The sequence below is a fragment of the Motacilla alba genome, chromosome 6, assembly GCF_015832195.1.
Source record: "Motacilla alba alba isolate MOTALB_02 chromosome 6, Motacilla_alba_V1.0_pri, whole genome shotgun sequence".
Taxonomy (NCBI): Eukaryota; Metazoa; Chordata; class Aves; order Passeriformes; family Motacillidae; genus Motacilla; species Motacilla alba.
In genome coordinates this window covers 23,861,734-23,874,251 of record NC_052021.1, presented here as the reverse complement: position 1 = coordinate 23,874,251, position 12,518 = coordinate 23,861,734, and the positions used below count along the sequence as shown (strand labels likewise).

Below are 12,518 nucleotides of genomic sequence, written 5' to 3'. Positions count from 1 at the left end.
GGTGATGCACAGGAGGAACATCATGAAGATGAAAAGTTGACTGCATTTCTAAATAGCTGAAGGAAGAGAGATGGGCTAGAAAACCAAGCCAGCTTGGAATGGGAACAACACACTGCTTTACAATTCATGCAGAGGGGCATTTTTGCACATTGATGTATTGATAAGAGTGAAAAGAGGAAGAAATTTGATGCCACACGAATCAGAGCATTGTTCCTGATGAAGCCACATTTATAGTGTGAGAGCCTTGAAGATCATGTGTGAACTGGAAACAAGCCTAAAGGGCTCAGGGGACTTTATTCTCTCAGTGGAAAGAGACAAACACTATTTCAGAAAAGCAAGGAGCAATTAAGTGTGGAGACCAACTCATCCATCCATTTTCCTTGTTTTTTTTAGCTTAAAAAAAGTGTAACATCCTTTAGTCAATGTTCAGACGAGGGGCATTTCTTCTGCTAAGAAAGATCAGCTGGAGCTTTAATTTTTTTAGGGGTTTGTGGGGTTGTTTTTTAAGTACATAAATGCTCCTGTTTTTATAAGTCACAGCACTAAATTATAATGTAATAAGGACCACACAGCATCCCTGACAGATGCTCTTTCTAACAGCACAGGGAAATGCAGCTGTTGAACTGGAGTCTGCAAATCCAGACCTCTGGGCCATGAAACATCTCCCTGATTAGCTTTCTGCACCCAAAAGCAGATCTCAATTCAAAATCTGAACCTACTGCTGTAAATAGAGTACACAGAGGAAAAACACCAAATATTTGTTATCAAACTGAAGTTACACAAACCCCAAACCACTATCAATCTGTATTTTTTCCCCAGAGGGTACACCTCAAAATCTCTGGAATATTGAAGTTATTAAGGGTAATTTGCTCATATCTACACTTTATTACAGCTGCTCACACAGTATGACACACCCCACTCTGCACTAACTGAGCCAGCAGTACCAGTCATGGTATCACAAATTTACTGCTTGTGCCACATCACTAAAGACAAAACTGATAAAGTTTGTCCACAAGGGTTAAAGTAGGGATTTCCAAAGCACAACATTAAGAGAAGATGGAAAGTGTGTATTGTCATGTATATATAACAAATAAATCTCAAAATATTCCAGTTATCAAATGCTAAAGAGCTTCTGAACCCCTGAGCAGCCACTTGTACACTGGTCAGTCTGAAGCTGCAATCAGCTTGGGATGAGGCATGACCTGGAGTCCCCAGGGAACAGCTTTGCTGTATGAGGGCTCAGAGCAGAAAGGTCTCTGTGGGATAACTCATGAGTGGGTATAGAGAGGTCAGGTACCCACTTTGCAACAGGATAAAAACATCTCCCAGCAAAATGGCTAAGGTTCCAGGATCTCTGGTGAAGAGCATTGTGAGAGCTGCAGTCAGCTCTCGCTAACTTGGTGAATGATTTTAGCACTCTTTCAAATCTATCTGTAGCACATTTGTAGGATATTTCTCTGAATTTTCTCCTCTTTACCATTGGTACAGATATCCTAGATGTTTTATCCTTTGTTTGATAAATGTCATTGCACACCTGTGTAGGAAGGATGCAGGGAACTGCAATCACTGCATCTCCATTTTCAGGAATTCATTTCTAACATGATGCAACATCCTTTGTAGTATCCCAAAGACAGCACTGCCCACTTTCCTACCTAAGCCTGACTGCTAGGAGCCATGCACAGAATAGCACAGGCCAAAGAGAGTAAGATCCTTTTAGAGTCAGCAACCATCCAAAATCCAAGCGTTGAGATACTGAGATACAATACCAAGATATTGAATCACCCACCCTTGCTCAAGCAAGAGTGCCTTGGGCTGCTCAGAAAGGAGACAGGTTTGCCCAGGAACCTTGTCACAGCCATGCTTCTTGATCAAGATCTCTTTGGCCAATTTTGCAAAGCCACTGATGTGCAGAGAGATTAAGAGAAGAACAGCAACTCCTACCATGCTGTAGCTCCAGTTCCATGTGAGATCTGAAAGGGACCAGTCCCATCAGGACTCCCAACCCTGCATTCCTTCTAAGCACATAGCTTCACTCAGAATCATAAAACAAGGCGGTAACACAAATGATAGTCTCTTACCCTTCAGAGATAAAAAAGAGGGTGGCATTGAACTAGTTTAAGATAATGAGAAAATAAATTGAGCAATTCTCCTTTTGTAAGTTGCAAGAAATTCATATCATCAGGGATGCCTTTGTAAAAGCAATTAGATTCTTAAAGCTCTATTTTATATTCGGTAATCTGATTCTATTTGGTGTGCAAAGACAGAAGTCATTTTGATTTGGGATACTTCAGTACATTATAGGCACCCATATATTTCCATCTTCCAGAGAATTTTTTTTTTAACTTTTTCTTTTTTATATCAGCCTTTTTATAAGCTGCCATTTTTTTAACCTTTGAAAAATACAAATTCTTAACAACCCTTATGTCTTCAGTTAGTCTTCAAACAGCCTGCAGAAAATTAAGGTTTTATTTAAAGCACTTTTAGTTGAGTCAGTGAATATTACAGATTGGCAGATCAGAGACAAAGCTGTGGCTTTCAAAACTCTCACCCAAAAGCCCTTCCTTTACTCTCCTCCTCCCAAAAGCTAAAGAAAATGAAACATTTCTATCTTTCTTCTGAACAAAAGCCTGGTCTGATGAACAGAAAATAAAATTCAGGATTTTATTTCATTCCAAAAGAGTATCCCAAACACTCTTGCCACCAAACTGCCATTTGTCCAGTTTGTAACATTTAGGTTATCCAACCAAGGAAAAGATAAAACCATGGAGAAATTTTCCTTAAGCAAAAGATGTTTACCGGAAATCTCCTTTACTTTACAGCAGGAAGGAACCCAGAGCAGGATCACATTTACACCAGAGCTCTGACAAATGCCTGTTGAGCTGCAGCACTTAAGCCACTTGCATTTTAAACAGCAGTTTGTCAAGTGATACTAATTATTTGGGAGGTCTCTGCTCCTAGAAACGTAAACATTTCTTTTCATACCAATCACATTTTCTTTTCCATGTGGTGCCTCCAGCAGAGACTGAAATTAAAATGGCTTCTTAGTGTGCCACAATGTGGTTTATGGCTCAAGTCCCCCTCTACTCTTGCAAGCAGGGGATGGCATTGCCTTGGGGCTCTGCACAGCACCTTCCCATAGCTGCTTTGTAGGCAGAAACCTCCTCTCCACAGGTAGAGAGCTCTCCCAGGATCAAATTCAGCCACTTTTCCCAAGGCAGCACAGCTTCCCTCTGGCTGACAACACAGGTCTGGGACTTGCAGTAGCCTGGGGATCATTTGAACTTCATAAAGTAAGCTGAGGGCTCAGCTGCCAGGGAGCGCTGCAGGGAACTGACAAACAGGCTCTTGCAGGAGTCCAAGTCGAAAAACCCACAACCAATTCCCAGACCTGCCAAGGTGCAGCTCAAACACAGGCACATGTTTCCTTCAAACTCCCTCCTGGTTCAAGAGACACTACTTAGATTCTGCTTAAGCCAGGCCACAAGCCTCAGAGTTTCTTGAAAAACACAATTTCAGTCCCACCCCAGTATCTCACAGCAGGTCCTGCTTTTACTGACAAGTCTATTGGCCAAAAACTTCCAGTGTTGTATCCACACGGCGCCACGTGGCTGCACAGCGGGGCCTATCACAGAGAAAATCTGGCAGTGTCAGCCAGAAAAAGTTTCATGAAATTGCAGGAAGTAACCCAAAGGCTTTACCAGAAGTGAGACTAAACCAGCATTTTCAGAATCACACTGAGCCATCTGCAAGTCACTTGTGGGAACTTTCTTGTTAGGGTAGTCAAAGATGGAATCAGCCTCTGCTATCCAGGCAAACTTTATAGAGAAGTCACATCCCTCCTCCTTGAGACAAGTGTTGGGTCCTTTTCTGTTTTCCAGACCTCATCAAGGTCTCCCGTGAGCAAGTTGCTGAGCCCTGGGAGCTGAGCCAGCATGCCTGGGAAGGTCACCTGGCATGGACCTGCCCCACACCGCCTCTGTGAGAACCACCCTGTGAGCTACAACGTGATGGGGCAAAGTCAGACCATGGCTACGAGTCTTACTTGACCCCTCCATGTTCCCTCTCTGTATTAGGATGTGTTTACTGGTATAGGCAGAAAATTATGTAAATTGAACCACAAAAAGGAGCTGATTTTCAAAGCAAGCGCCCTTGGTTTAACACAAAGGTTTCTCATGAAAAAAAAGTTATTTTAACTTGACTGAGAGGGCAAGAACTTCAGATTTCTGCTGATGCTGGCTGTCAGAGGAGAGGCAATCAGGAGCACACTGTATCATGGTCATGAATGTATATAGCTTTTCTTATATAACCATTTTACTATTTCTCTTCTTTAAAACAGAAGTGCTGTCCATGTGTCTAATGAAGAAAGTAAGTTCATGCATCCAATCAATTATCATGTCTCTCTCTGAGCCCACCCTCTTTCAGCTATCAGGCCCATGGTAAACCTCAGATGAACCAAAGGATTCCTCTCCTCAGCACCATCAACTGCAGTTATCCGAAATGTTATTTTTAATGCCAACGAATTACAGTGTCCTTTCAAGAGACAATTAAGGACCGAGTCAAGGAACAGAAGTACTGGTGAGACTAACTTGACAAGAGCTACAGAGAAGGTGGCTCTGACTCATTTTGGACTCAGAGAAAAACATTTCAAAGTAAAACATTGATTTAGAGGTGAATAGACAAGAAGAAAAATGAAAGGACAACAGCGGTCAAAAGGATCAACCCCAGAGCAAGGCTCAGAGACCCAAAGGGCTGAAGCATGTGCACCAACCATGGGCACATGCACTGCAAAGCTTGTGGCTCACAGTCATGCTCCTATAGCTCAGCACCCTGCTGTGTCATCACCGACCGCTGACAACTCCTGAGAGCAAACATTAATTCCACCCCTTGTTTTGCTTTCACTTTACAGGAAACTCCCTTTGCTTTAGGGTTAATTTTTAGACTGTTCTTGATGCAACCCTCTGCATGTATAGATATCATTAATGCAAAGTTCTTTATTGAAACTAAAGCAGCCATATCAGTTTGGAGATTATATGTATAGAGATAACCTCTTCTTAATTCCTGCTTATGTCTGCAATGGTAATCATATTTGTTTGGTAAATTTATTTTATACTATTAACAATACGAATGTTCAGGCTGTGGGAGTACTTGCATTGATTAAGTAAGTATGCAAATGATTCCTAGAAGATGTCAGTAGACCCTACAAACCTTCCTGAAGAGACAAGAACTAATTGAAACTACTAAACTAATAAACCTCTAAACTAATTGAATGATAGATTAATATAGCACCCATAATTCTTAAGAAAACAGGAGAAGTAAGGAAGAAGTGAAGAAGGATCAGAGATAATGCATTCACATAGAGGAGAGAAAGGAGCAGTCCAAGAGGAGACAAATAAGACAACAAAACCTGACAAACAACATTCAATCCCAAGGTCCCACCAGAACAGAGCATCAAAGCTGACAGAAAAGTTAGTGAGAAAATGCCATGAAAACAAAGGATAAAATAAGAACAGGAACAGCCTTTGATTTCAGCATTGGAGCAAGATCCCTACACTCAGAAACTGCCATGGCTAATGAAAAACTCATTTGCCTTTCATAAATAAAGCAGTTTTCAAGTATAAACGTGGTTACCCATAAAATCTCCACATGCAGAGATGCTACACTTCCTGTCACAAGTGTTGTCAGCAGTTGATACCGCTCTATTATCGGTCACCTTGGGACACTGGCAGGTGACACACAGGTCAGAGGCATGCACCAAAATAATCTCTGGAAGTTCCACTTTCAGCAAATGCCAACACTGTTTTGGCACCCTGCCCAAGGTCTTCTGCACCAGTTAATCCAACCCTGAGCAGGATTAATTCCTCATACATACAGACTCTTGCTTTCAGGGCTATCTGACAATTGCTGAAAGCAGAGGAGGTCTAGAAACAACCTTTTCTCCTCAGTCCTGCATTTGTTCTCAACAAGCAACTGTCTGAAGGATAGAGGAGATGTTAATCTCTTAGTAAATCTGATATCATCACAGTCACTTCATCAAATGGCAAGTTATCACAAAATCTAGCCAGTAACTCAGAGATTATTAGAATATAAATCAATACAAATTTGCAGAGAAATCTGACTAGCAGTTGATGCTGTAGCTCTTTTTTTTGGTGTTCCTGTTTCTTATTTCTTCTGGGATACACAAAGTTTTAATTAGGTGTAAGAAGATGGAAATTATTAAATTAGGATATGTGTGTGTGTGTGTGTGTGTGTGTGTGTGTGTGTGTGTGTGTGTGTGTTAGAGAACAATGCTGTTTAGTTAGATATTAACTGCAAGGGTGAATTGTGGTAATTAGAATGGTTATTGCAGTACAGGCAATGAATAGACAGCAAGACACAAAGCATGGGGCTGATTTTTGCACATACATATAGATACACCATTTACCACTCTACAAGGAGTTCAGAGAAAGTGGAAAAATAGAGCTCTATAGTGCAAAGTAAGAGTGAAAGAAGTTGCATACCATAGCCATTTTTCACTGAGGAAATGGCTTCCACCCTCTGCTCTTCCCCAAAGCTCTTCAGACGCTGCTCAGACGCTGCCATGGGGGCTGAGGCTTCCACACAGCACCTGAACATCCCAGATGTCCCACCAACATGTGTGAACAAGACCTGGAAGCTGTTTTCCGGGAGAACAAAATGTGGGGGAAGGATCATGGGAGAGGTTCACACTCTTTTTTACAAGAATAAATGACCAGCCAGGAAGGAAAGGAATGTCCATGGAAAATGAGATCCCAATGAAATGGAAATGAATCCAGACAGCCACCCAAAAGCCTATTGCCACGCAGTGTGGATGAAGTCCTGCTATAACCTAATTCCTGCTTCCTTCTTCCATTTTGCAGCACACAAATGTGGCTGCATTGCTCACCAGACCTACATATGGGAGATATAGATCTGGTCATGCATAACCCTTCTGTGATCCTCTGCATACACCACACAAAGACATACAAACTATTATTTATATTGTATTCACAGCTTACAGAGCACCTTCTGCAAGCAGCTTAAAAACTCAGCCGTTCCAATGAAAATCACACCTGTCAATCAGCACCACGTCCCGGGCTAAAAACCAGACATACTCTCACTTGGGACTTCTTTGCAATTACATTGATGCCATACAATTACAGTTTGAAAAATATGTCATGAGATACCTTTTCCCCTGCTCCTTGTAAAAACGATTCCACAGCAAAATTCTGATGAATGCTGGTGACATGAGTAATTGAAGTGAAAGTGAAACAAAGCCCTGCAACTAATGATTTATTAATAATTACCGGTGGTAGTAGGGTAGTTATTGAGCAAATGTGCAGCTATGCAGACTCACATACACCCTGCACGTGGACTAACCCACAGTGCACACTCCAGCAAGTCAAAGGTCCTCTGAAGAGATGTGCACGTGCCATCATAACCTCTGCACGCCTACCTACACTGAACCCCGCTCCCACACAGTGCAGCAGCTTCCTTGGCTAAGCCATCACTTTGTGTCAGTTTCATTCTTAGTGAAAGAGACATAAAAAGCAACCAGGTGTTTGGGGATTTTTTTTTCCTTAGACTGAACCTCCTAGATTTGGCCTCTAAAATTAAGAATAGGATCTTTTACAAATAGCAGCTCACTCATGGCCATACGAGGCATGAAGAACTACTGCAGCAGATAAAAGTTGTATCAAACACATAAGAACTCAGGTATTGTGACATATGCATCTATTAGACATTTATTTCAAGCATGATTAGCTAGCAAGTAGTTTAATATAATTATTTAATAAACCCTGGCTCTGTTACAAGAATACTGTAGTATACAGTCATTCTTGTAGAAACCAGCTTTCTGTGAATCACAAGGAACCATATCAACACTTCCTGTTTAAAATCGCGTTAAGCACTGCATATATAGATATTACACTTCAAATAGTAAGTAAACATCCTGCCCATCAAGGTTGTGTTACCTTTGAACCTCCTATTTTAACTTCTTGCTGCGTAAACTGCTCCGGAAAACACCACAAGGACTTCTACAGAGGGTAGCGGGAAAGCAAGAGGGAATGGGAAAGAGGAACAGAAACAGTCACAGTGCCAGGCAAAGGGACATAGATGGAGACTGCCTGAGTGGGTTTCAGCACTGCGCAGAGAATAGTCCCATGACCGAACATCTCAAGCCACCACATGATTCCTTTCAAAAACAAAGGTGCTGCTCTTCATGGTACAAGCCATTGGGGTTTGTTTGGTGGTGGGGAATAAAGTCAGAAGTGGACCTCTCTTAGGAAGCTCAGGCAGCTTTAGTGACACTAGCTAAAAGTTTATTTTTCCTCCCAGTCCCATCAAGTAAGAAACTTTCCTTCAGGTGATTCAGGGTCCATTCAGCACCCACCAACTCCAACTTAGGGCAGATGAGCATGGCTCTGCAGCCACGGATCAATGGGAAAGCAGCATTTTCACCCAGGGAGATGCCTGTGCATGTGAGCCTGTGTGTAGCTCACTGTATGGCTCAAATAGCATCAGCAGCACTGGCTTGCAGGACTTCACACAGTACCGCAGTGCAAGTCCAGGGACATCCAGTGCCACCACCATGGCCATGCAACCCCACACATGATACGTCACCCACTCATGGCTTTTCTTGAGCCAAAGGATGTTGAGTCTCCTCTATCCAGCAAGACTGGTGCGTATCTTTGCTGTTTGAAAGCAGATTTGCAAGTGAAAGGGGGCAAAATGATGCCAGGTGTTCCTCATGATGGTCTGTGTGTGGTTGTACTCGACTACTGTAAACCTAGAATCACAGAATCATTAAGAGTGGAAAAGATCTCTAAGATAACCAAGACCAACTCCTAACCAGCCCTGCCAAGTCCACCACTAAACCATGTCCCTAAGCACCACACCTACATGCTTTCTGAACACTTCCAGGGCCAGTGATTCCACCACTTCCCTGGGCAGGCTGTTCCAACGCCTGACTCCCCTTTCAAAGCAGAAATTTTTCTAATATCCAATCAAAACTTCTCCTGGCACAACTTGAGATCATTTCCTCTTGTCCTTATCCCTTGGTGCTTGGGAGATTAGGCTGACCCCCACCTCACTACAACCTCCTTTCAGGCAGGTATAGAGAGCATTAAGGTCTCCCCTGAGCCTCCTGTTTTTCCAGGCTAAACAACCCCAGCTCCCTTAGTGGCTCCTCAAATGATTAACTCTTCAGACCCTTCAACAGCTCTATGGCCCTCCTCTGGACTCATTTGATTACCTCAATGTCCTTCCTGGACTGAGGGGCTCAGAATGGGACACAGCACTCGAGGTGCAGCCTCGCCAGTGCCCAGTACAGGGAGACAATCCCTGCCCTGGTCCTGCTAGCCACACTATTGCAGATAAAAGCCAGGATGCCCTTAGTCTGGGCACACTGCTGGCTCATGTTCAGCTGGCTGGCAGCCAGCACCAAACCTCTGTTCTTACATCAGGGCACCCACCCACAGTTTTTAAAAACAAACAACCTGATTTTATAGTGTTTTTGACAGGATGCCTCCCTCAAGAGCCTCTTCAGGAGCTTTTATCTCAATTAACTTTTATGACCCTGACAAGGTCAGGGTGTGCCCAGGCAGAGACAGGGACCCAGCATCCAGCCCTGGGCACGTCTCAGGAAAACCTGCAGTCTCCCCAGGACCAGCTCAGCAGAGCACGTGCAGCATCTCCCCACCTGAGCTAATTTTCAGTTAACAGTTGGGTGCTTGTAAAAATCCCACCTCATCCCTGCCACACAGAGAGGTCACCCAAAATGTCTGAAGGACACTGGTTAATTAATTATCTGTGCTACCTAAAACAAAGATTGTCAATCTAAGGCTATCAATACAACTCCTTTCAGTATCATTACATTCACTTTCAATTCAACTTATGAGAAATGGATACAGATTCTGTTCTCCTTCCTCAGTTATTTTGAGACACATCTGAAACACAAATATTCAACAGAAAGATGGAACTGGAGGAACAGTAGCCACAGACAAACCACAAGTGCAGATGCAGTCTATTTTTGTTAAATGTGCCTTTGTAGCACGATTTTTTTTATATAATCCCTATTTTTTTCAAGTATCACTGTGTTGAACAAAGCAGTGCATCACCTCTGTATATAACACAGCCTGTAGCCCCTCTGAAGAGGAAAATTTGACTTAATTACCCAAATCACCTCATTAGTCTCCATCTTCCAACAAATAAAAATTAAAGAGAAGAATGCTTGCTGGAGTAGAATTGCTGAAAGGCAGAAGTTACAAGATTGCTGTGCAGTCCACTGCCAGCTGCAGGCAGGAGAAGGCCCCAACAGGAATGCCAAGCCCCTGGCACACACAGGAAACATATATATTTTTTATTCTTTCACTGACTTTTTTAAAAATTCATTCAAATAATGCTTCAGAGGGGAAAAGGCACTTACAATCACAAGACGACAGCCAGAGCTTTTTTTTTTTTTTTTTTTTTTTTTTGGTTGTTGTTGTTGTTGTTGACCCAGCGGTACAATTATTCGGCATACTGCATGCATATCATGAGATTAAATAAGAAATAAGGTCAGGCCACAGAAACTTGAGAACACAAACAATGAACAAATAAAAAAATCTCTATCATCTTGCTAAATATCTTTGGGAAGAGTCATTTACTTCCTAACTATGCCCATTTGTTCCTTAAACTATACGGTTTGGACTTGGTAGAAAATATGAGAAGAATCAGGGCTGTAATATGTGTAATATGAATATTCACAGTGTAAATGTGTATACCTCATGTATCTCTATTCAAAGAAAGGACACGAGATACTCCACAGTGCTTTACCTGTGTTTTCCCTATCCGTGTTTACTGTTGTGACAAGGAAGGGTCTCTGAAAACCCCATTCACACCTCACTGAGCATGCAGCACATTTACTACGTCCAAACCCACACAGAACATTTCAGAGCAAAACACAGGTTTAATACTAAGGACTGCAGTATTCTCACAGAAATATTTATTGCACGAGATTTGTGCAGGCAGGGACATGTCTCATACTGCACGCTGTCCACAGCCACATTCGGCTCTAACGCTGGCCTATGCAGGGCACTCCAGTCCCTCTCCAGCTCCTCCCTCGCCCCGCTGTGCATCACCCAACAAACCCAGGGAAAGGGCTTCACTCAGAGCCTCAGATTCGCCAATGCACACCGACATTCATTCCAAAGCTTATCAATTCAGCTAAGAAGAAAGTGCTGGTGGAAAGGAGCAATAAGGTGACTGCTCTGAGAGCCCGCTCAGCTGCCTGGCAGTAACCTTGGCATCGGGGCTGGTGTTTCCCGGTGGGGCTGTCACACAGCGCACACGGATACACACGGGCACGGTTACTTCTCCTTCGACCCTGACACCTCACAGCAAGCCCGTCAGCGCTGCCCGGCCAGGTATCTACGCCTTATCCCCGTGGTTCAGCCAGACGAGCCCCATGCCAGCCCGGGCTTCCTCCCGGGCCAGCCCCGCTCCTGGCGCGGGATGCTCCGGGAGGACGAGTCGGGCAGAATCCGCATCCCCGGCATCCCCCGCCGCACCTTTCCCAGCCGCCGCCCGCGGTGGCGGGGCGGTCGGTCCTTACCGTAGAGCAGGTTTCTCGTCACCTGCCCCCCCATGTCGGCGCAGCCCCCGCCCGGCTCCGGCTCCGCTCCGCAGTCCCCGGCCCACGCGGGACCCGGCTGCCCCGCGCCGGCAGCCTCCGCCCACACCCGCGCCTCCCGCCGCGGCACCGGCGCTCCGAGCTGTCATCTTTATTTACATAAGAAGGAGGAGACTTCGCTTCCTGAAATAGCTGCCGGCGTTTCACCGACACGGCGTGTCCCCCCTCCCCACGCACGGCGCGGAACGCGGCAGGCGAAGGCATCCACGGGCTCAGACCCGGCGGTACCCGCAGCCCCGGCAGTGCGAAGAACAAAGCGGGAGGCACCGCTGGCTCCACGGGGCAAAATGAAGAAAACAAAAATTAAGCAGTCGTTTATAAAACCAAACTACTCTGGCCATGTGAAACTTTCGTTCCCCACTGCAAAACCCTGGAATAAATTAGAACGGGGGAAAAGAAAAGTTAAAATTTATTACCAGACATCACTATACCAGTCTTCAAACGGCTTTTGCAGTTAATTATTAATTATTTAATGGTTATATTAATATTTATTAATATTAATAATTATTAATTATTTAATAAAGAAGTGCTCGAAAGGCAGAGTGGTTCACCACAGAATGAAATAATAAAAAACATTACCCCCCGTAAACTCTTTTGTGCGGGGCTCGCATGCTCAGCCCACATACAATGCTTCCTGCGCTCCAGCTCATTACCTCTGCTGATGGATAATGGCCAGCGTTAGGAAAAGCAGGGGGATGCCGAGAGCGGTGCAAGGAGGTGCGCAGGGGACCGCAGCCAGGGATGGTCCCTCGGTCGCTCTCTGCATCCCGCAGTTCATGCAGGAGCTTGCTCGTTCCCTCCTCTCCATCTCCAGCACCGCACGCCCCTGCCCACTCACTCCTCTCCCTGCATC

General features: G+C 44.3%; 1 protein-coding gene across 4 annotated transcripts in view; it reads right to left on the bottom strand.

Moving 5' to 3' along the window:
- Positions 1 to 12,518, bottom strand: part of NEURL1 (neuralized E3 ubiquitin protein ligase 1) — a 143,933-nt gene that overhangs the window by 71,918 nt on the left and 59,497 nt on the right. The window contains exon 1 of one of the 4 annotated variants that reach the window (XM_038141687.1): positions 11,588 to 11,770. The exons of the other annotated variants lie outside the window; for them this stretch is intronic. Within the exon in view, the coding sequence (XP_037997615.1) occupies positions 11,588 to 11,621 (34 nt within the window). The 5' untranslated portion in view covers positions 11,622 to 11,770. Of the gene's footprint in view, positions 1 to 11,587; positions 11,771 to 12,518 lie in introns of those variants that run through there. 4 annotated transcript variants of the gene reach the window in all.